The 25,290-nt window shown below is 36.6% G+C and overlaps 3 protein-coding genes across 4 annotated transcripts in view; 2 read left to right on the forward strand and 1 right to left on the reverse strand.

The window, feature by feature from the left end:
- The window catches only part of Marf1 (meiosis regulator and mRNA stability factor 1-like protein), a 298,632-nt gene that overhangs the window by 192,718 nt on the left and 80,624 nt on the right, over positions 1–25,290 (reverse strand). The window lies entirely within an intron of this gene.
- LOC138914942 (uncharacterized) lies at positions 3,151–3,591 on the forward strand. The gene has a single exon (XM_070219651.1). It carries the CDS (start codon positions 3,151–3,153, stop codon positions 3,589–3,591), a length of 441 nt encoding a protein of 146 aa, XP_070075752.1.
- On the forward strand, positions 4,090–9,690 carry LOC138914943 (epsin-like). Its single transcript, XM_070219652.1, has 3 exons — positions 4,090–4,351; positions 8,799–8,962; positions 9,559–9,690. The coding sequence occupies exons 1-3, from the start codon at positions 4,090–4,092 to the stop codon at positions 9,688–9,690; spliced, it is 558 nt and encodes a 185-aa protein (XP_070075753.1).

The following is a 25,290-nucleotide window of genomic DNA, read 5'->3' on the forward strand; positions in this document are numbered from 1 at the left end:
GATATATACAGCCGACTTACAGTCGACCAAAAAACACATTTTTCATCTTTGTCAAGTTTCTGCGCTGCCATTACTTATCCAATCAAATTGATCTGTATGGAAAAGTTAAGCTCTGATCTATTGACTTTAAAATAAAACTAAAACTGGCCCAATCGGGTGGATATCTGCCGAGATATAAGAAGAAAATCGAAAAAAGTCCGAAATTTAACATTTCAAACTTTAAAAAATCTTTAAAAAAAACTGTGCCATCAAAAAAAAATTAGTGCTATTTTCGTAATCTAGGGTTCCAAAACTAACAGAATTTGCCATCAATTGCTGGGGAGCATTTCGGCTGTAAACTAGTGTTATCTAATTGATACCACGAATTTGAACCTTAACAAAACAATTTATTGCAACGTAAACAATATTTTATTCCCATTTAAATTGTTCTTTTGTATTAATCTAAAAGAAAAGTAATATAAAATAAGTTATGTAAGTGTAGAAAATATGAATGTTGAAGAGATCACATGATTTTCTGTTGCAGAGCTTAAAGACAAATTAAAAGAATTAAGATTACCAAGTTCAGGCCTCACAGCAGTATTACAGAAAAGACTCATCTCCTATTTTGAGGGGGGAAATATCGACCAAGAGGAAAACACAGAAAGTTCAGAAGAGTCAGTGTACGAGGAAACCAACGTCGTAGAGTCAGATTCTTCTAATTCTCAACCTCAGCCATGGCGTTCACACTGAGAGATATTGAAGATTCGCTTTCAGCATTCACTGGAAATGGTTCTCCAGATATTGATGAGTGGCTTGCAGACTTCGAGCTTAATTCTATTACAGTTGGGTGGACTGATCTTCAAAAGTTCATTTACGGCAGACAGTTGGTAAGGGGAGCTGCAAAATTATTCTTGGGTAGCCAACCAGGAATAAATGATTGGAATGCATTAAAAGAAGCTCTAAAAAATGAATTTGGGGAGAAGCTTACAGCAAAACAAGTGCACAAGATCCTCAAAAATAGGAAGAAAACCCAGAAAGAGAGTTTGAATGAATACTTCTACAGTATGACCGCATTAGCAAATCAGTCAAAGTTGGACGAAGAAAGTATTATAGAATACATCGTGGAGGGTATACCAGATTCGAAGCAAAATAAAAGTTGTTTGTACCAGGCGTCCAATCTTAAGGAGTTTCGTGAGAAACTTAAGGTTTACGAGAAAATTTGCGCCAGTCAGGGGTTTAAACCAAAGCCAAAGTTTAACAGTTCGTTAGTCAAAACTAACCAAGATGGCAGACGTTGCTATAAGTGTGGTGGCAGCAATCATATTGCAAAGGATTGTAAGGAAGTAGGTATAAAATGCTTCAAATGCAATCAGTTAGGTCACAAGGCAAATCAATGCGGTACCAAAGATGCTCGTAAGGAAGTGAAAAATGAAAACTCAAACATTCAGCAGCTGTCCCAGTTAACTTTCAACAGAGCGTTAAAAAACATTAACATTTGTAACGACCAGATTACGGCGTTATTCGATTCTGGCAGCGATATTTGTACCATTTCCGAGACAGCGTACACTCGCATCTATCCTGATATTCTCAAACCTGATATCAAGGAGCTTATTGGAATAGGTGGTAAGAAGATATACACTCTAGGCTCATTCACAGTTGCGACAAAGTTGGATGACGCTAACGTTAACATGTGCTTTCATGTAGTGCTTGACAAGGATACCCTTTATGAAGCGATGTCCTTAATACAGTAACCGCAACGATTGGAGCAAAAAGAGTCGTTTTCCACGGAGTTCATTCAGTAGATCTTGGCCATATGTCCGATCTCACCTTAGGTAGAGATGAAAATAGTCCAAGCCATGACTTAGGTCTAACTCATTATAGTGACAATCAAAATGTGACATTTCAGACTTGACAGAAACTTTCTATCAGTTAATGGCATCCAATTTCATTGAAGACATTGTTCCAGATTTAGATCTGCTTCACTTGAGTACCGACATAAGATCAGCAGTGGTTGGGTTAGTTGAAAATTACAAGCCATTAAAGCCAGAGTCAAGTCCAGCAGAAATGAAAATACTCCTCAAAGATGAAATCCCAGTCTATCAGAGACCTAGGCGCTTACCGTACGAAGAAATTGATTAGGGATTGGCTGAAGGAAGGAATCATTCGTCAAAGTGTTTCCGAATACGCCTCCCCCATAGTTTTGGTTGCAAAAAAGGATGGCACCAAAAGACTCTGTTGCGACTACCGCAAATTGAACCAGAAGATTATTCGCGATAATTTCCCTATGGCCTTGATCGACGGTGTTTTATATAAGCTTCAGAAGGGAAAGTATTTACAACGTTAGACTTATCAAACGGATTTTTCCATGTCCCCGTGCAGGAAAGCTCTCGCAAATACACCGCGTTTGTCACCCAAAGCGGTCAATACGAATTCTGCTTCATACCATTCGGAATTTCCAATTCCCCTGCAGTGTTTATGCGATACATTTTTGCAGTGCTCAGGCCATTAATTGAAGACAATACCCTAATCCTGTACATGGATGATTTAATTATTCCATCAAAAGACAAACAAGAAGGCTTGGAGAAATTAAAGAAAGTTGTAGATGTTGCAATGAGTTCAATTCTGCGTATTAAGTGGGAAAAGTGTCAGGTCTTACAGAAGAGGGTCCAATTTCTGGGCTATATAGTCGAAAACGCAACTATCCAACCATCAGCAGAGAAGACTTGTGCAGTAGAAAATTTCCCAGTCCCGCGAGACAAAAAAGGAGTTCAACGGTATCTTGGCTTAACATTCTATATCCGAAGGTTTGTGAAAGACTTCTCTATTATTGCTAGACCTTTGTCGAACTTGCTTAGGAAGAGCGCTTCCTTTAAGATGGGCGAAGAAGAGTTAGCATCGTTTAAGCAATTAAAAGAATCCCTTACAAGTTCGCCTGTACTGAAGTTATTCGATCAAAAGAGTGCTACAGAAGTCCTTCTTCAAAAAGATTCAGCTGGTCAAGAATTTCACCCGGTAGAGTACATGAGCCGCAAGACAACAGATGCCGAGGAGAAATATCCTTCTTATGAGCTAGAAGTACTCTCTATAGTATAAGCTCTAAAGAAGTGGAGAATTTACCTGCTGGAAAGAAAGATTAAGATCGTCACCGACTGCAATGCGTTTGCTATGACCATGCGGAAGAATGATGTCCCAGTGAAAGTGTCTCGTTGGGCCATGTTTTTACAAGACTTTGAGTACACAATAGAGCATCGTCCAGGCACAAGGATGAAACATGTCGACGCCTTAAGCCGAGTGCATACCCTGTTGCTTCAAGATTCAGTCAGACATCGAATTCAACAGGCTCAACGTCAGGAAACAAATACCTACGATGACTTCTATTTGAAGCACGAAGTTTTCCACAAGAATTCTATAAAAGAGCTTATAGTAATCCCATCAGCCATGGAGAACGAAATAATCAAAACAGCTCACCGACAAGGACACTTTGGCGTCAAAAGGACAATTGACTTGGTGCAGCGCAATTATTACATCCCATATTTAGAGAAGAAGGCTCAAACTATAGTGAAGTCCTGTGTAGAATGCATAGTTGGCGAGGCTAAGTATGGGAAAAAATAAGGATTCTTAAACGCAATAAACAAGGCAGACGAGCCGTTACAGACCTATCATATTGACCATATTGGCCCCATGGACATTACAAAAAAACAATACAATCATATCTTAGTAGTGGTCGACGCTGTCTCTAAATTTGTGTGGCTTTATCCCACTAAGAGTACTGGCGCTGACGAAGTAGTGGATAGAATGGAAAGGCAGTCTGAAGTTTTCGGTAACCCAAGTCGTATAATCACGGATCGTGGAACGGCATTCACAGCCAATGTTTTTAAGGAATACTGTAAGAATCCCAATATTCAGCATTTATTGGTAGCCACAGGAGTGCCACGTGGCAACGGTCAAGTAGAGCGTATCAATAGAATTGTCATCACTATATTGACAAAACTTTGTGCGGAAGACCCGAAAGCTTGGTATAAGCACGTAGGCAGGGTTCAACAATTTATTAAATCCTCTCCACCTAGAAGTACTAAGATAGCTCCATTCAAGATTTTTACTGGGATCAACATGAAGACCAACTACGATAAAGAGTTAGACAAGCTGTTAGAGGAAGATTTCTTAAATGAGTTACAGGAAGAGAAGGAGAAGATTCGAGAGGAAGCTAAGGAGAACATCGCAAAGATTCAGGACGAGAATCGCAAGTCATTCAACAAATCAAGGAAGCCAGAGTCTGAGTACAAACTCGGAGATTTAGTAGCTATTAAAAGAACGCAGTTTGGTGCAGGGTTGAAGTTGAAAAAGACGTTCTTAGGGCCCTACGCCGTGACTCGTAAGTTAAGACATGGTCGATACCTTGTCGAAAAAGTAGGAGATGATGAAGGTCCAAATAAAACAAACACTGTCGCCCAATATATGAAGTTGCTGTCGTCCTCTGGAGGTGGAGAAACATCGATGCATCGATGTTTTACAATTTTTTAGAAACATCGATGTTTTTTGGCGACAATCGATGTTTTTGTAACATTACCAATTTGAAAGAAAAAGGCGGAAAATGTGTTTTTAATTTAAGAGTACTGTATTGTCATGATTTTAGATACTCAACTGGTGGTGTAGGATGGAAGCGGAAGTGGATAAAGCTTTTTATAATACTATCCGGTAATACTATAATGTAAATATGCTGATCACTTAAATATTGTTGATCAATTTTGTTTAATTTTTTTGCCGAATAAAGCCTTTGTTCATAAATGAACTGTATAAGTTTTTCAGTTCGGCTATATTATTCTACTGATTTATTTAAAAACAAAATAATAATAATTTTTGTATAACATCGATGTTTGACTCGATGTTCTTATTGAAAACATCGAAAACATCGATGTTTGCGAGCATCGATGTTTCTCCACGACGACGTCCACATTCGGGTCGAATGAATTGTCAGAATAGCCGAATGTAGGATTGGCAGCCCTATTTTTTAACAGATCAGTTGTACTGTTCTATAACGTTTTTCTTCAGTGTTAAAAAGAGTGATAAATGCGCACACAGTAGAGATTATGCATCAGCAGGAGAAGGTCGCATGTATCTCGAGTATATTAAAGTGTCAAAACTATGTACAAAACTGTATCAAAAACTGTATTAATTGAAGAATAAAACGTGTCTAATAATTTAAAAAATTCACGGAAGTTAACGGAAGCCTTTCTCTACATATCCATCTCCCTCGCACTCCCTTTAGCTGAGTGACGGGTATTAGATAATCGGGACACCAACCCGACTATAGCGTTCTCTCTTGTTTTTTTATACCCTTGCAGAGGGTGTTATAATTTTGGTCAGAAGTTTGTAACGCAGTGAAGGGGACGTTTCCGACCCCATAAAGTATATATATTCTTGATCAGGATCAATAGAGGAGTTGATATAGCCATGTCCATCTGTCCGTCTGTTTTAATACCGTTTGCGCGCTCAGTTTTAAAGCTAGTTATCCTAAAACATGTGTACGCATATCAAGTTTAGAAATGGACCCGATCGGACGTCTATATCCTATAGCTCCCATAGGAACAATCGGATATAACTTGCAAAAACTGAAGATTTTTCGCGCAGTTTAAAAGTTATTAACATAAATCTTTCTAAATCGTATTTTTTTGTGCATATCTGATCGTGCCGATCGGACGTCTATATCCTATAGCTCCCATAGGAATAATTCGGTAAAATTGGTAAAAATTTGATGTTTTTCAAGATATTTCGCGCAGTGTAAAAGCTAACAGTCCAAAAGTTACAAGAAGAATTTGATTTTTTAAGTTCAAGTTTTAAAAAAGAAAAGCCAATAACTCCAGCTCACTCAGAAATTATAAACCTGTGTAAAGAAAAAATTATAACAAATCCTCCTCCAGCAAAGAAGCTACCGAAGAAGATTAAGGAATGTCCCAAAGACTGCCCAGGCCACCTGGAGAGCCCACACTGCGAAACAACGTGTGTTAAACCTGTGCGATGACCGGCACCGGTACCGCCTGAGCCCATAGGCCCAGGACAGCTGCAGCAGTTATTAAGCGTGGAAGGCACGACCGCCACCTGCGCCTTCGAAAGAACGTCAGCGTAGCCAAACCGGCGACGACCAGCTGACGTAGAAAGAAGAAAAAGAAACCAACCAAGCTGAAAACAAATTTTTTTTCACCCATGCACTGCGTTGCATATTTTTTTTGGATTGCACTACGATGCATAATTTTTTTATATCCTTGTAGAGGGTATTATAATTTAAGTCAGATGTTTGCAACGCAGTGAAGGAGACGTTTCCGACCACATAAAGTATATATATTCTTGATCAGCACCAATAGCCGAGTCTATCTAGCCATGTCCGTCTGTCCGTCTGTCATAGATACATAGTTACATAGATATTTTGATTGCGTATAACTTTTAAATAAATGGTCCGATTTAAAAAATTCTACATTTCGATAGGTGTAAATATACACAACAAAATTGCATTTATACTTCTCGGAAATCTTTAAAGATGTGGGCGCAGGACACATTTTAAAATCGTTAGTGGGCGATTGTGGGCGTTCGAAGGGGCGTGGCGCTCGGCTGAAATAAACTTGCGCTGCGTAGGAGGCCCAAGAATATGTGTGGGAAATCTCAACCTTCTCGCTTTTGTAGTTTCCAAGATCTCAGCGTTCATACAGACAGACAGACGGACAGACGGACAGACGGACAGACGGACAGACGGACATGGCTGCATCGACTCGGCTAGTAACCCTGATCAAGAATATATATACTTTATGGGGTCGGAAACGCTTCCTTCTAGCTGTTACATACTTTTGCACAAATACAATATACCCTTTTACTCTACGAGTAACGGGTATAATAAATCAAATAAAAACACCTCTTAACGAGGTAAAAAACTAGTGACGATCGCACCTTCAACATACAAAAGTTCTGATATCAACATTTGTGACGAAAAATTATGACACTCGTCATTAAATACACTTTCTAATATTTTCTCATTCGGCCCGCCCTAGCATACTATTTTAGCCTTTTTACCTTCATAGGCATTTTCTATTGCTGCGTGCCGAATGAGAAAATATTAAAAAGTCTATTTAATGACGAGTGTAATAATTTTTCGTCACAAATGTTGATATCAGAACTTTTGTATGTTGAAGGTGCGATCGTCACTAGTTTTTTACCTCGTTAAGAAATGTTTTTATTTGATATCAGAAGTTTTTGTTTGTTTATATTTGCTCTCATAGGAGCTGGTATATACATTTAAATTTAAATTGGTCAATCATAATTTGTAAACCATTGTATTACACAAATTAAGTTAAAAACCGTTTAAGTATTTCAAAATACCTTTTAAACGAGGTATAGCACATGTCTGTAGCTTCAGTAGTGTAGAACTTACAAACTAACGAAATTTAGCTATTTCTAGCTTTTTTCCGCTAAAGCAGCGGGTTTTTCCAAAAGTCGTAAAACAAAAGTTTCCTATTTGGAACTCCTTAAAACAATTGAAATGATTCTATGAGCCTAAAATACAGTTTGGATACCCACGCACAAAATTAAACACTCAGGAAGCGTTAGTTGTTCTGAGCTGGCAAAAGTAGCTATTTTCGTTTCTGAATAACTTTTAAACGCGATTTTTTACATAAACATGATATATACCAAAATTTAAGGAATCTCAAGGGCTATACAGTTTAAAGTTGTAAGGAAAATCGTTAGAGCCGTTTTTGAGAAAATTAAAAAAAAGCTAAAAAAAAAGTTTAAACAAATTTTCTTTTGTTCATATCTTTTTAACTATTACATTTACACAAATTACATATAGAAGGCGTTTATAGCATTTAAAAATACCTTTCAAAGAGATGCAGCACAAGTCTGTAGCTTTAGTAGTATAGAAGTTACGGCTTTCCGAATTTGAGCTATTTTCCCGCTAAGCTAGCGGGTTTTTCCAAAAGTGGTAGAACAAAGGTTTTTTATATCGATGTGATGAACGTCATATCAAATTTTCAGAACTTAAAAAACATATTTTGGACAAACTGACAAACTGACAAACAGAATTAAATTTTCATTTTGGGAAGAAGAAGAAAATCTTATTTTGGCTATAACTTTTGAACGGAGCGTCGGATTTTGACAAATGACCCCTCATTCGACGGGTATTTTCAAAAGGAATACAACTAAAACATTGCGAAGGGGCATTTATCCCCACCGGCCCCAACAGCTCCAAATTTCGAAATTTTCACTTTTTCACTTTCACCGCTCTCTCTCCCAAGCCAATTGATTTTCTTAAAGTCTTGGTATGCAATCCTTTAAGTTTCTGCAATACCTTTCGATTGGTGTATTACTCATTACGATCGGACTATCACAGCAGATTTTCAATTTTGCGGCTATATAATAGTAGTCGCCTTCGCACACTCTCCTGGTGCGCTTCGTCACTACATGGACTGCCGTCCATAGTGATATAAAAATATTTCAATATATTCTTCTTACAAAGTATGGCTAAACTAAAGGCATGGAATGGAGCAAATTGTACGGGGAATTATCAAACATTGAAAGTAATTTTGACAGATCACGCAAGTCACTGACCCAGAATAGACCTACCCAAAAGAACACGGTTAGGAAGCATGTTGAAATATTAGTAGAGTGCTTTAATGAAGCGCGAATTCTAATACATGAGCACAGGGAAAGATTAACTCAAGATCATTGGTCACAGGTATCGAGAATTTTGATACGACTACGATCCAATTTAATATCTGTTAAATAAAAGTTCAGCTTAGAAATATCGGTACCAACCGTTCTAAACACTCCAATAGCAATTGACACTGCACCTGACCCGGAATCAACAGAAACGAACGAATCGGAGTCAGAAGAGTTTCCCGAAGTAAACCTCAAAATAGAAGATGAAGATTTAAATAATCTTACTATTCCGGCGGTATACACTGATCTGGCCAATTCAACAGATTCAGATACTTCGAGTGTAATAGAAAACAAAATAAGTAACTCTATCACAATGGTACAATCAAATATTGATTTTATTAATACAGCATTTAAGCTTCTACCAGTTTTTGATGGTAAGGCTGAAAATTTAACAAGTTTCATTGATGCTTTACAAATAATAGAATCAATAAAAGGCGAGCACGAAGAATTAGCTGTTTCCATAATTAAAACAAAGCTAAAAGGTGTCGCCAGAAATGTTATCGGTAATGAAACAAGAATTACTGAAGTGATTTCCAGACTAAGAGGCAATGCAAAGGCGAAACTGTTGAAGTATTATCAGCGAAGCTGATGAACCTACAGCAGCGCAATAAAACTGCCAACAAATACACACAAGAAATTGAGCAGATGACGAAAGCCTTAGAAGGTGCATATATAACAGATGGTTTATCTTTAGAGGTAGCCAGAAGTTATTCCACGCAGCATGCAGTCAAAGCAATGACTAAAAATTGCACAATCGATAAGGTAAAACTTATCATGCAAGCTGGCACCTTTAGTACTATGAACGATGCCGTTTCCAAATTTGTCAATAGTTGCACTGAGGCAACTGGACAGTCAAATACTGTCTTATATTTCCAGAACTATTCACAGCGCGGTTCAAATCGCGGAGGTAATTATAGAGGTAATTCTCGTGGTAATCACAATAACTACAACAACAACAATAACTATAACAACAAATACCAAAATAACAATGGCGGACGAGGCCAATAAAGAGGAAACTATAGAGGTGGTAGTAACTCAAACCGAGGCCGCAATGGCAATTACCAAAGCAATGTCAGAATCACCCAAATTACTAACCAAAACACATCGGAAAACTCCCAATGCCCTTTAAATACTCAACAATAAAAGAAGTCAGAGTTCACACTATTAAGGCTTAGTACTCAACCCAACAAAAAGTCGTCCAAAACAAAAAACTTCATATGAAAAACAACGTCAAAAAATTTTGTTTCATATGAAGTTTTTGTTTTGGACGACGTCTCCAACATTTTAGACCATATATAATGAAAACATTTCTTAATAAAAACAGACCATAGACCTTGAACATACCTTTTCTCAATAATCAATCCCAGTTCTAAACTGAAACGTATGAGGCTCGAACTAGAAGAATACGACTTTACAGTCGAATATTTAAAGGGAAAATATAATTATGTAGCTGATGCGTTATCAAGGATAACCATCAAAGATCTACAAAATATAACCAGAAATATATTGAAAGTTACTACTAGTTATCAAAATGGACAAAAATTCCGCGCGGAACATCAAGAACAAGAATTGCCTACACAATCTTTAAATAAAGCTTCTAAGCCCAACGTATACGACGTTATAAACAATGATGAAGTACGTAAAGTAGTGACCTTGCAGATAAAAAATACGTTATGTTTATTTAAACAAGGCAGAAAAATTACTGCAAGATATGATGTTAGCGATTTATATACTTATGGAGTTATTGATTTAGATCAATTTTTCCAAAGGCTTGAAATGCAAGCCGGTATAGGGGAGAGGTCTGTAGGTTGAGACAGTCTGTAAGTTGAGACACTCAATTTTCTCAAAACTTTTCCACAAAAATTTTTTTTTTTTTTTTTTTTGTAGTCCTTTTTAGTGACAAAACTTTTGGGGAAAACATTATAAGCCAGGCTCTAGCCAGATTTAAGCTGTGAGAGTCGTGTACCATTTTGAACCCAAAAAGTTTTTGTCTACTTTTTTCAAAATTCCATTTAAAATTAATAACGTCCTTATATTAACTTGGTAAGAGATTTAAAACATTAGTATATTAACTGTAAACTAATTAAAAAAATAATCAGCTTAATGTGACAGTCAGAACACAAGTTATTAATTTTATCCCGAAACATCCCATTTTGTGTAAGTTGAGACACTTTGAGCGTGTAAGTTGAGACACCCGTTTTTCATACAAAAAGGCCTGAGGCCAACAGAGGTCGCTTTCTGCCTATTACATTTCTTTGATATTAGAGGAAAAGTGAATGTTCAAAGAGCCTTTTGATTTTGATTGTTATTTGGTCTAAGTTCTTAAAAAATGGATGGGAAATGATTTAGGACGAGCTAAAATTGATTAAATTAACATAAATAAATAGTTCCTTATAGTTTGGAGTCCTTTTTGTGTGAGTATTATTGACTTTAAAAAGTGTCTCAACCTACAGACCTCTTTTTCAAATTGTCATTTTTTGGCACTTTTCAAAAAAAATTATTTTTTAGTTTTCCCAAGGGAAAAAATTTTTTTTTTTGCTTTATTTTACAGCTAAAAGACTAAGCTTTCGATCGGTACCTAACACGTGAAGTTTCAAAAGCGAATGTCCAAATGGGAGAGTAAAAACAAAAGGTGTCTCAACCTACAGACCTCTCCCTTACATAAAATCAGCCAACTCAAAGTGTAGCACTACTCAAGCCGGTGACCCAATTAACAAATTTAAAAAAAAAAGAAGCAATTTTGTCTAAAATCCATGACGATCCAATTCAAGGAGGTCATACTGGCATAACAAAAACTTTGGCCAAAGTAAAAAGGCCCTATTACTGGAAAAATATGTCTAAAGATATAACTGAGTACGTAAGAAAATGTCAAAAATGCCAGAAATCCAAAATAACTAAACACACAAAGACCCCTTTAACAATTACAGACACCCCAATAAATGCTTTCGACAGAGTGATAGTGGACACTATTGGTCCACTATCAAAATTAGAAAATGGCAATGAGTATGCAGTCACTTTAATATGTGATTTAACTAAGTATTTAGTTGTCATACCTGTTCCAAATAAAAATGCTAATACTGTCGCTAAAGCAATATTTGAATCTTTTATCCTGAAGTACGGTCCAATGAAGACGTTCATTACGGACATGGGAACAGAATATAAGAATTTAATTATAGACGATTTGTGCAAATATTTAAATATTGAAAATATTACATCCACAGCGCACCACCACCATACAGTTGGAACAATAGAAATAAGTCATAGAACTTTCAATGAGTACATAGATCTTACATATCGGTTGATAAAACTGATTGGGACGTATGGCTTCAATATTTTGTCTTTTGTTTCATATGAATTAGTATTCAGTAAAACAAGTAATTTACCAAAACATTTTAATAGCATAGACAGTGTAAAAGCACTATATAATATAGATGACTATGCTAAGGAGAGTAAGTATAGATTAGAAGTAGCCTATAAAAGAGCTAGAGTTATGTTAGAAGCAAATAGGAATAGAAATAAACTACTATATGATCATAAAGTAAGGGATATAGATATATCAGTAGGTGACCAAGTTTTATTAAAAAACGAGACAGGTCATAAGTTAGATCCTAAATATACAGGTCCGTATATAGTAACGGAAATAAGAGATAAAGATAACATAGTAATAACAAATAATAAACAAAAGAAACAAACAGTTCACAAGGATAGATTAAAAATCTTTATTACATAAATTGCACTTAGTATGTCCACACAAAGACACACATACATAGATAAATACACATATTCTTTTAATAATTTCATTTTCTTTGATTCTAATAACATAATACAAAAACAAGAAAGGAAGCTACCTTCGGCCAGCCGAAGCTCATATAGCCTTGCAGATAAAAGAATGCTCACTCGATGCAGTTCCAGGGATTCCAGATTCAGCGTTTATATTTATTTAAATTTTGTTTTTAAGTAGTCAATAATCAAAACGCCTACTTCCTACAAAGTTACATTGAATTTTCTTATATTTGTTTAAATATTCCTATGGGAGCCTTAAGATATAGTGGTCCGATCTGGCTCGCTCCGACATATGTACTACCTGCAATAGAAAGAAGACCTTCGGGATAGTTTCATCGCGATAGCTTTAAAACTGAGAGACTAGTTCGCATAGAAACGGACAGACGGACAGATGGACAGACGGACATGGCTAGATAGACTCGGCTATTGGTGCTGATCAAGAATATATATACTTTATGTGGTCGGAAACGTCTCCTTCACAGCGTTGCAAACATCTGACTGAAATTAGAATACCCTCTACAAGGGTATAAAAAATTAATAAAAATAAAAAGTGTATTAATTAACATTTTTACTATAAAAATAACTTCATTATATTACGTTATTTTTCAAAAGGAGGGAGATGTAGTATGCACATATATTGAATACCCACTGTACCGAAAGTACTTAAAGGGTACGCACTGTAACACTTTGTTGCAGTGTTTACATATTTCAAGTCCCGAAAGCACACTTTCTGTGAGCGGGCTAAGCCATAGCGACCCGCACACAGAAAGTGCTAGCGTCGGCATAATTGCAGCGAACGGACAGCATATGCATACCCCTCGCGCCTCCACTTGAGAGCGCATAGCAATATATATAAGTACATTCCTTTATACATAGGCATATAGGTTAGGGCGGGTCGATTTGTATGGGGCCGAAAAAAGTGATGAATCGTATAGGGGGAACGTAATCTTTAAATGATTCTAAGTCATACTGGCGAACATACTTATGGAGTAAAATGACGTTTGACCCCCCCCAAACGCGAATGAAAAATACAGCTTTTTTTGAGGAAAATATCATAGTAGTCAGCTCAGATGTATTACAAAATTTGAAATAAAAATTTGAAATTGATATTCAGTAAGATATCTGTGCTGACTACTATGATATTTTTCTTAAAAAAGCAGTATTTTTCATTCGCGTTTGGGGGCGGTCAAACGTCATTTTAGACCATAAGTATGTTCGCCAATATGGCTTAGAATCCGTTAAAGATTACGTTCCCCCTATACGATTTTTGGGGTCCCAAATCGACCCACCCTAATATAGGTACATAGCCGTCTCTCTGCCGCCACCTGCGAGCAGCGCAGCTACGAAACTTAGCCTTAACTAGACTTAAAGAATATTATAAAAAAAAGCAGAGACACTTCGATCGTTGGAGCGGCACCATTGCTGCTCCGACTTAAATGAATAAAACCGAAAATAGATAAAAAAACAAGACCTTTTTAATTAACAATTTAAAACATACGGGAAGAATCTATCTACAGCTTCCGTCCTCGTTTTAATTTAACTTGATTTTTGAAAAAAAAAAATATTCAAATGGGTCAACTATATCTTATCAAATAAAAACAGCTCTTAACGAGGTAAAAAACTAGTGACGATCGCACCGTGAACCTACAAAAGTTCTGATATCAACATTTGTGACGAAAAATTATTACTCTCGTCATTAAATAGGGGAGTGTAGGGGAATTTGACGAGTAGGGTAATGTGACGAACTCGTCGAATCTCATATATGACGTCACGACAAAAATTCCAAATAAATGTAGTTGTCTCCCCTTATCGTGTCGACAATGTATTTACAGTAATATTAATAAGAAGTCCCGTAATTTGTTCGTGAGGTAATTTTCGTTAAAAATTTGGTGCGCAAACTAGCAAACCCATTCAATTTACTTGTGTTTCAGCAGTGCCAGAGCAAAGATGAGTGGAAAATAAAATCAGGCAAATATATGCACGTATACATGAGATCTTTATCAACAGTTTTTGGTACCTCGCGTTTTTTTCTTTTGCGCCGTTTGAGAGTGACACGGTTTTTGCTCCAAGTCTACCTTGTAGGGTATCGTGACGAACTTTTTGTAGGGTATTGTGACGAACTTTTTTTATTAAAGAATTTTAATTGTTATCGTTGATTATTTGTAAAAAAAATATAATAATACCAGATAACATTTACTGCTGCAGTTTTATTGTTGTTTTTAATAGTGACGTCAGTTTAATTTAATTTTAAAAAAATGTGCACTTTGACCATTTTTTTTTTGAAGTTTGGGTATTATCTTATTACTTCTTTCTTTTCCGTATCGAAAATAACCTTTCCGTAAAGGATGGTTTACACCAAACGCTGTGGGATTTGGCTACGTTGAAATTTCGAATCCAAATTTTTTAGAAATATGCTCAGTAAATGTAAGTAACTTTCTGCTTTTACACTTTTAAAAAATATTGATTTTTGGAGAAGTTACATTAAAGAACAAATTGTTCGTAACATTACCCTACAACTTTTAAAAGTGCAAGAAAAGAAGGGTTCACGCCAAACGCTGTGGGATTTAGCTGCATTGGAATTTCGAACTTCGAATTTTACAGGGATATGCTCAGTAGATGTAAGCAACTTTCTGCGTTTACACTTTTGAAAAATATTGATTTTTAGAAAAGTTACATTCAAAAAACAAATCGTTCGTCACCTTACCCTACACTCCCCTACACTTTCTAAAATTTTCCGAGGAAATGTTGATATCAGAACTTTTGTATGTTGTAGATGCGATCGTTACTAGTTTTTTACCTCGTTAAGAGGTGTTTTTATTAGGAGCAAATTAAACTGCGTTTTCCAAAAAGATCCCCAACGCACAGTGTAAGATTCTGCCAATCCAATGAATTTTTTAGCAAAAGTTAAACTATTTTTAAAGTCGATAGCACTTTTAGAAATGTTCATCTATTACAAAAACAGGCCCAAAACAAAACAAATAAATTTGTTTTTGGAAGATAACGGTTTTTAAAGTTGGACTTTAGAAATGCATGCAAGTTTGCACTGGGAAGCGAGCAACAGTTGACAAAGTGTAGTCTTATCAATTGATTCGCGTAATCAGTGGGAGCTGCCAAAAGTTTTTTTCCCTGAAAATGATTTCAGTCAGAAGTTTGCAACGCAGTGAAGGAGACGTTTCTGACCCCATAAAGTATATATATTCTTGATCAGGATCACTAGACGCGTCGATCTAGCCATGTCCGTCGGTCCGTCGGTCCGTCTGTTTCTACACAAACTAGTCTCTTAGTTTTTGAGCTATCGGAATGAAATTTTCCCAAAAGTCTTCTTTCTATTGCAGGTAGTATATATGTCGGATCGGACAACTATATCTTATAGCTCCCATAGGAAGGAAACGTTAAAAAAATGCTAGCTTCGGTGTTTTTTCAAATATAACCTTCTACTTTTGGGAATAGTATTTTTTATATATTTCTGAATTTCGAATTAAATATTTAAAAAATCGGATCATTATATCATATAGCTGCCATAGGAACGGTCGAAAAATTAAATGGAAATTATTAGGAAAAAAATTATTTCTTTGTTGATTTTTATTACATTCTCTTCTACTCTAGGTTATGACTATTTTTAAATATTTTCAAATTTCGATTTTAATTATAAAAAGATTGAACTACTATATCATATAGCTGCCATAGAAACGTTCGAAAAATTAATGTGAAATAAGAGGAAATTTAACATTTTTGCGATTTGTAAATTAATAGATTGATCTGCAAGGTTATATAAGCTTCGGCTTTCCGAAGCTAGCTTCTTTTCTTGTTTTCATTTAGAATCTAAAATAAAATCTTGCCCATAATTTACCCAAAGACCTTCTATTTAAAAATGATTGAAATAAGCCGTGCTGCATTTTTCGAGGTTTGGTCATAAAACAATAAAACCGATCAGCGCGCTCTTGTATAGCTCGCAGTGATGGTGTTTGGTAATGACATTGATCACTCCAAATTGAAATTACACATAAGTAAACTGTCTTTTGAGCTTTAAAAAGGATTTGAGAAATCTAGAAGAAATAAAGCCAGGTTTCTTGCTCATAATGCAAGTTGGCTTCAGGTCGCATTAAATGGCGTAGACTATCGACTTGATGTCATTGCTTCCTCCTCAAGTACAAGAGGTAGAGCACAAAAAGCCTTTTCTGAGTGTTGTCCTAAAACACAAAAAAGGAAAAGCCAAGAATTGTTGTCAACAATAGATGAGGATCAATTGGTATTAGCCGCAGAACAGGCTTTTTTGGAAGGAAGGAAAACGGGATTCAGCTAAATTATTAAATTAGTTACACAGGCCGACAAAATGTGGCATGGGTCGGTGTGCAGGCCTGCCACCATTTTGTTTCGATAAATGAGGCTTTTCTTAGCATAATTTGCCACTACGCCTATAGTTCGTCAGCATTGGTATTTGCTGAATCTTTAACTTAAAAAAATCACAATTTTTCTTCGTCTTTTGGGATATATTTTCAAGAGTGGTTATTTTGGTAATCTTTTCGGAATTAAATAGTTACATGTCTCTTTTATACGGCCGTTTTTTGAAAATTCAATCTAACTTAACCACGAGAGAAGACGGGCGCATTCAAAATTTTAAAGTCACAGCAAAGTTTAAAAATCTTCATTTGTGAACAGCGTTTAAAAATTAAATAAAAATATTTTCTTGCGCAATGTATTTTTGACTCAAAGATAGGTATCTTTGTATCTATGTCCTTAATTTGTAAGCCACTGATCAGGATTTTGTGAATTATTTTGGAATTTGTAAAAATAATTATTTATCACTATGGACGGCAGTCCATGTAGTGACGAAGCGCACCAGGAGAGTGTGCGAAGGCGACTACTATTATATAGCCGCAAAATTGAAAATCTGCTGTGATAGTCCGATCGTAATGAGTAATACACCAATCGAAAGGTATTGCAGAAACTTAAAGGATTGCATACCAAGACTTTAAGAAAATCAATTGGCTTGGGAGAGAGAGCGGTGAAAGTGAAAAAGTGAAAATTTCGAAATTTGGAGCTGTTGGGGCCGGTGGGGATAAATGCCCCTTCGCAATGTTTTAGTTGTATTCCTTTTGAAAATACCCGTCGAATGAGGGGTCATTTGTCAAAATCCGACGCTCCGTTCAAAAGTTATAGCCAAAATAAGATTTTCTTCTTCTTCCCAAAATGGAAATTTAATTCTGTTTGTCAGTTTGTCAGTTTGTCCAAAATATGTTTTTTAAGTTCTGAAAATTTGATATGACGTTCATCACATCGATATAAAAAACTTTTGTTCTACCACTTTTGGAAAAACCCGCTAGTTTAGCGGGAAAACAGCTATAAATAGCTAAAATTCGGAAAGCCGTAACTTCTATACTACTAAAGCTACAGACTTGTGCTGCATCTCGTTTGAAAGGTATTTTTAAATGCTATAAACGCCTTCTATATGTAATTTGTGTAAATGTAATAGTTAAAAGGATATGAACAAAAGAAAATTTGTTTAAACTTTTTTTTTAGCTTTTTTTTAATTTTCTCAAAAACGGCTCTAACGATTTTCCTTACAACTTAAAACTGTATAGCCCTTGAGATTCCTTAAATTTTGGTATATATCATGTTTATGTAAAAAATCGCGTTTAAAAGTTATTCAGAAACGAAAATAGCCACTTTTGCCAGCTCGAACAACTAAAGCTTCCTGAGTATTGAATTTTGTGTGAGGGTATCCGAACTGTATTTTAGGGTCATGGAATCAGTAAATTTGCACTTAAGAGTTCCATATAGGAATCTTTTGTTCTACGACTTTTGGAAAAACCCGCTGCTTTAGCGGAAAAAAGCTAGAAATAGCTAAATTTCGTTAGTTTGTAAGTTCTACACTACTGAAGCTACAGACATGTGCCATACCTCGTTTAAAAGGTATTTTGAAATACGTAAATGCCTTTTTAACTTAATTTGTTTAAATACAATGGCTTACAAATTATGATTGACCAATTTAAATTTAAATGTATATATTAGCTCCTATGGGAGCAAATGTATACAAACAAAAACTTCTGATATCAAATAAAAACACCTCTTAACGAGGTAAAAAACTAGTGACGATCGCACATTCAACATACAAAAGTTCTGATATCAACATTTGTGACGAAAAATTATTACACTCGGAAAATTAATGAGAAATATAAGAAAATTGAACATTTTTGCGATTTGTTAATTAATAGGAATGATCTGCAAGGGTATATAAGCTTCGGCTGGCCGAAGCTAGCTTCCTTTCTTGTTTTGTTTGTGAAAAGGATGATTTACACCAAACGCTGTGGGATTTGGCCACGTTGAAATTTCGAATCAAAATTTTTCAGAAATATGCTCAGAAAATGTAAGTAACTTTCTGCTTTTACACTTTTAAAAAATATTGATTTTTGGAGAAGTTACATTAAAGAACAAATCGTTCGTCACATTACCCTACAACTTTTGAAAGTGCAAAAAAAGAAGGGTTCACGCCAAACACTGTGGAATTCGGCTGCATTGGAATTTCGAGTTCAAATTTGACAGGGATATGCTCAGTAGATGTAAGTAACTTTCTGCGTTTACACTTTTAAAAAATATTGATTTTTAGAAAAGTTACATTCAAAAAACGAATCGTTCGTCACCTTACCCTACACTCCCCTATATATATATATTTAATTCGAAATTCAGATATATCTAAAAAATAATATTGCCAAGAGTAGAAGGTAAAGTTTTATCCCGGTAGCTCAGAAACTGAGAGACTAGTTTGCGTAGAAACAGACAGACGGACAGACAGACAGACAGACGAACAGACGGACGGACAGACGTTGTGATGCTGATCAAGAAAATATATACTTTATGGGTCCGGAAACGACTCCTTCACTGCGTTGCAAACTTCTGACTGAAATCATAATACCCTCTGCAAGGGTATAAAAATCTCTGAGGATATTAGGAAAGAAGTTGACAACAGCCAAGTAATACTGCTCACACTCCCCGATTTCAGCAAAGCTTTCGATTCGGTAAATCATACAATCCTGTGCAATAAATTGACGAACCTTTTTAATTTTTCCGAGACCTCTGTTAAACTTTTGTCGTCCTATCTAAGTAACCGTCATCAATGTGTTGTCATATCATTTTGTGCGTCTTCATTTCTATGTACTACACGGGGTGTACCGCACTAAATGACCCTCCAACTGTAGTGACCCATACTAAAGTCCATATGGACACGTGCAAATGGTCTAGCTTTAAACCTTAAAAAATCGAAATGTCCGGTTATTTACAAGAAACAAAGTAAAACTGAAAGTTTACAACCAGTCCTCATTGAGAACTTTACACTATTCAATGTTGACCACGTAGTTAACCTTGGGTTCACTTTTAACATCACATTAACCAGGAACGACCACATAAATAGAAAAGTAGGAAAAACGTACGGACTGTTAATACAACATAACTTAAGTCAGCAATATCTCCCACTCGAAATCCGATTATAACTTGCAAAGACCTATCTGACTCCATCTCTTCTGCATGGCGTATAAGTATTTGGAAGCTGTGATGCTGCCAGTTTTGGGAAAATGAATGTAGCATTCAGCAATATTGCACAATATATATTTAGCTTGAGGGCCCGACACCATATTATTATTATTATTATTATTATTATTATTTATTGTTTTGGCTTCCTAACGCTACAAGTTGCATAACTTATAAATTACTTCGCTAGTCACAACGGATAATCAATTTTATATACGAACAATATTTTTGATTCTCTGATCAGCGCTCGTGTCGACCAGACGTATTTTTTCGCTATGTCTTCTAATTCGTGCGCGGAGTGCAAAGCTGAAGTCACAGCTGCACAGCTTCGCGGTTTTGATACATTTCGTTGTTCCTCTCTTTGTCGCCGCAAGTTCCACACTGCTTGTGTTGATTTGCCAGAGGATGCAATCAAACTTTTAACTACCATGCCTAATCTTATTTGGCAGTGCGACAGTTGCTTTTTGAGCAATGATTCGCATTCCAAGACGGATGAAATTATGAAAGAACTTAGTGATCTTAAAAGCCTTTATTCAACTTTAAATGCAAAATTTCTAAAAGCCTTCCCGGAACCTTATATGACAAGCGTGAAAACCAATCTGCGGAGAATGGATAAGCCTCTTATCCCTGCACCAGTTGCATCAACATCCGATCAAGTTAACCCTTCCTCAAACCACGATCCCGTTGTACCAACGAAAGTGGCGAAAAAGAAGCGCAACAAGAATCACAAGAACAACATCAAGAACAAGAGGCACTTTATTGGTTTGGCTCCTCCTTGTGTTCTATTCGAAGCTTTACCAAGCAAACGTTTTCTGCACATCGGCAAATTTCCAGTAAACACACAGCCAGAGGCGCTGTGTAAATATGTTGCGGAAAAGCTGAGCGTTAATGAAAAATTAATTATCTGCAATTCTTTGACTAAAAAGGACGTGGATATTAACGCGTTAGCATTCATCAATTTCAAACTCGGAGTACCGGAGCACCATTACCAAACGGTTTTCAGTGATGAATTTTGGCCACAATCAGTAAAAGTGAGCCAGTTCATTTATAGAGAGAGATCCAAACCCCCCTTGGATTCTACGGTTGTGAATTTCTTAGAAGGAGGACCGTTGCGTACTTCGACTCCTTCTAAAGGTGAATCAAAAAACCCCCAATAGTCGACGTCACTGACATTGACGTCACTTTCGTCCTGATCTTGGATCCTATTGCTCTTCGTTTCGCTTTACTACCCTATTCACAACAATAACATCAGCGGTCGGCTTTTTCCCCGGCTGCACATTTATTTTCTGGACCAGATGTCATCAAGCTCAGTTTCGACTTAAGAGAAACAGTTCATCGTGAGCTGCTTCAGCTTCTTCAGTTTCTATTGCGTTGCTTTTGCTCGCATCGGATAATTGCGCTCTCTATGGATTTGCGCTCTCTATTCATCATTCTACGCTCCTGCATTCGCCGTTTGCCTTTTGCAATATTGCTCGCCGCACTCTGCCTACACTCACTACCTCTCCGTTTTCTGCTGTTTCATCGCAGACGCTTACATTAGGATGGAATGGAATCTTCGAAAATATGTTCTCTACTTATTCGCCGCTGGAGTCAAATCAACATTGGATGCTGCTATCTTCATATTCGGATTCTAATGAGCTCAGCGCGTCTCGTGGGATGGCGCTCTCTTATCCGAATAGTCTGATACTCTCTTCACTGTGCTCTTCACCACCTCTCTCTTTTGATGTGATTTCTTCTGCGCTCTTTGAATGGCCCTCACAGAATAGACAAGCGTCCGGAGGAAAATCATTCACATATACCTGCACTTCCATTCCTAGGAACATTGATCTTAACCCGCCTATAAAAATACGTACGTATACGTTTCGCAAAGTACTTCTTAGTACTTATGATCATTCAAGGCCGACATCTAATCTGGATGTTGAGAGTTTCTCTTCAATAACATGCGTCGACTGGCAACCTCCTAGTGCCTTGTCTGCTGTGAATTTAAACAGCCATCATTCAGCGAATAATGGCCTGAAAATATACTTTCAAAATACATCCGGCATGAGAACTAAAACGCAATCTGTCTTTATGAATACTTCTAACAGTGATTATGGCATAATAATACTGGTTGAAACTTGGGTAAATTCTAACTTCAGTTTGAATGAATTCTTCGATCCTAATATATTTCAAGTATTTCGTAAAGAATTTCGGCAGAATGCAGTGCGAGAGAGGAGGTGTCGTTATAGTGGCTGTTAGCCGTAAATTCTGTTGTATGGCAATTCGACTCGTTAATGATGACTCGCTTCTGGACCAGTTGGCGGTGAAGGTGTCTGGCTCATCCGGGAAGATATCGATCGTGGCTTCCTATATTCCTCCGGGCAGTGATTCTGGACTTTACCAGGCTTACCTTAACAACATATCGAACATCCATGCCAGCTTGGAGGACTCTGATGGCATATGTGTGGCAGGAGACTTCAACCTCATTCTGTTTTCTGGACTTGTGACCCACAAGCAGCTGCTATGGTGCCCGGAAACGTGCATCACTCACATGAAATAATTGTCATCGATGACTGTTTTAGTATGGGCCTCACCCAAATTAATAATATTTTCTATGATTTCCATAAGCTTCTTGATTTAATCTTCATTAATTCCATTGTGCATTCTAACGTAACTCTTGCTGAATTTACCATTTCAAATTGTGTTGTCCATCACAAACCCTTGTGCTTTAACATTGAATTTTATAGCTTTCTGCCATTTATTGATTCTAATCCTAGATACATATTTGATCCCTCTAGTTTAAGTTCCCTAAGGGATTGCCTGCTATCCATGAATTGGTGTGCCTTACTATCTAACCCTTGCATTGAAACTAATTATAAAACCTTTCTTTCAACTATTAGAAATACTCTTGACAGCATAGTCCGTTCCAGAAATCTCATTCGTCCATACCTTCATCTATGTCTTATGGTGATATTGTTGCTTCTACTGAGGCCGATATCGCCAATTTGTTTGCTGCGTGTTTTTCCTCAAACATTGAACCTTCCAATGATTGGTATGATCAGGAAACATTAAATTCAATTCCAGAAATTTGCAGCATTGGAAGTCTGGACATATCGTATGATGACGTTTCAGAAGCAATCAGTTATTTTGATGATTCCCCAAGGCTAGACTTTGATGGAATTTCTTCATTCTTCCTTAAGAATTGCATTGGCAGTCTGTACCTACCTCTGCAGATCTTGTTTTCTTCTTCTTTATCTCAGGGTAGATTCCCAATTAGATGGAAAATTTCTAGAGTTATGCCGGTCCATAAAGGAGGAAGTAAATTTGACATTTCGAACATTTGATAAAATGTTCGAAAGAATAATTTTCAAATAATTATCTTTCTTAATAAGGTCTTATATAGAACCTAACCAACATGGCTTCATGCCTGGTCGATCTACGACGACCAACTTGGCCATTTTTACGAGTCACTGTGTACATGCATTTGAGGATCACTCATAGATGGACACGATTTACACAGATTTTGCCAAAGCTTTTGACAAGGTGTGTCACTCTGCCATTAAGGCTAAACTTTCGAAACTAGGCTTTCACTCCTCATTTCTTAATTGGATAGCATCGTATTTGGATAACCGTCGCTATCATGTTGAAATAGGTGGTGCATTATCCCATCCCTATAAAGCGACATCAGGACTTCCTCAGGGTAGCTCTCTTGGCCCTTTACTTTTTATTATTTTTATAAATGACATTTGCGCGTGTATCAAACTTTCTAACTTCCTTCTTTATGCGGATGATCTTAAAATTTATAGGGCTGTCAAAACTGTAAATGATTCGATATTGCTTCAATCAGACCTAGATAGTATCGGTAGTTGGTGTTCCAAGAATAATTTGCCTTTAAACCTTCACAAATGCCACATCGTTCATTATTCAAAAAGGCCTGTAACCATCCCATCCACTTATCTCATCAATAACCACCCTCTCTCTGTTTTAAATGAAATAGTTGATCTGGGGGTATTATTTGATGGCAAATTTCTGTTTAATGAACATCTGAATTTTATATTACCAAAGGCATATGCAATGTTCGGCTTTGTTAAGCGAAACACGGTCTTATTCAAAGATCCGTATTCCAGATTATCTGTTTACTCTGCATTTTTCCGTTCCAGGGTTGAGTATGCTTCCTTTATTTGGAATCCCTCAGGAAGTGTCCAGATTAATAGGCTTGAGAGGTTGCAGAAAAAGTTTTTAAAGTTTGCATTGCAATCCTTGCATTTTACTGAACCGGCTCCGCCCTATGCTAGCCAGTGTTCCCTGCTGTTTGTTCCTTGAAGGATCGCCGTGCAATTGCAGGACTTCTTTTCCTTAATGATCTACTGGTAGGTAATATTGATTGTCCTTGTCTGTTGGGATGCATTAATTTTAATGCTCCTGCTAGGAATCTTCGTACTTTGGTACCATTTGTGGAACGTGCTGTCAGGACAAATTATGCTCGCAATGAGCCATTACTAAGGTCTCTTAGAATGTTCAATTCCTTGCCTACAAACATTACATTCTGCTGGGGGGCCAAGAATATATAAATGAATGAAGACCTCTCAGTAAAATTTTGTATGAAAAGGAAGAAAAAGCGGCAAAAATAGCTATTTTCAAAAAATCATAAAAAATACCAGGAAAAATATTTTGAAATTTTTTTTTTTGCAGTTATTATTAATTTTGATTAGGGAACAACTTTGCATCAAAACATTTTTGTTTTAAGCCCCAGAGAAAAAGTTGAAAATTTTACTTTCAAAAAAATTGTCTAATTTGCATACTTTTCAAAGGGTGCTTAATGGGCTAAGAAAATTTTTGTGTCATTTAAACGGAATTGAAGTGCTCTTTCCAAAGGTGCCAAAATGTTTATATTATAAGTTCAAAATATGAGTACAGTTAACATTTTTTTGACTAGGGTTGTACATCTGGACATTATCAGCATATAAATGGACACTACATGCCGACAACACAGACGGAAGATCATTTATATAGAGGGTGAATAACAGTGGTCCGAGAACCGAACCCTGGGGTACCCCACGCTTCAGATACGCAAACGAAGAACAAATATTGGACGATACAACATATTGGCGACGGTTTTTAAGATACGAACACATAAGTTTGACGGCAGTAGGGGAGAGTGGGGAAATTTCGTCAGCATTTTTTCAAAGCTATTTTTTGTCCATCTTGAGACACGTTATCATATTTCTATTTTTATTGTTGAATGCGGTTAGCCCCAAGCTTTAAAATGTGACATTCCCCTATTTTTTTAATTACCTTGGTGATTTATAAAAAAATAAAATG

The sequence above is a fragment of the Drosophila takahashii genome, chromosome 2L (assembly GCF_030179915.1).
Source record: "Drosophila takahashii strain IR98-3 E-12201 chromosome 2L, DtakHiC1v2, whole genome shotgun sequence".
In the NCBI taxonomy this organism is placed as follows: domain Eukaryota; kingdom Metazoa; phylum Arthropoda; class Insecta; order Diptera; family Drosophilidae; genus Drosophila; species Drosophila takahashii.

Coding starts and splice junctions, on each gene's coding strand:
- LOC138914942 (XM_070219651.1), top strand. CDS start 3,151: ATGCGGAAGAATGATGTCCCAGTGAAAGTGTCTCGTTGGGCCATGTTT.
- LOC138914943 (XM_070219652.1), top strand. CDS start 4,090: ATGAAGACCAACTACGATAAAGAGTTAGACAAGCTGTTAGAGGAAGAT. Junction 4,352..8,798: donor AGGGCCCTACGCCGTGACTC/GTAAGTTAAGAC, acceptor ACACTCCAATAG/CAATTGACACTGCACCTGAC. Junction 8,963..9,558: donor CAGATTCAGATACTTCGAGT/GTAATAGAAAAC, acceptor TTATATTTCCAG/AACTATTCACAGCGCGGTTC.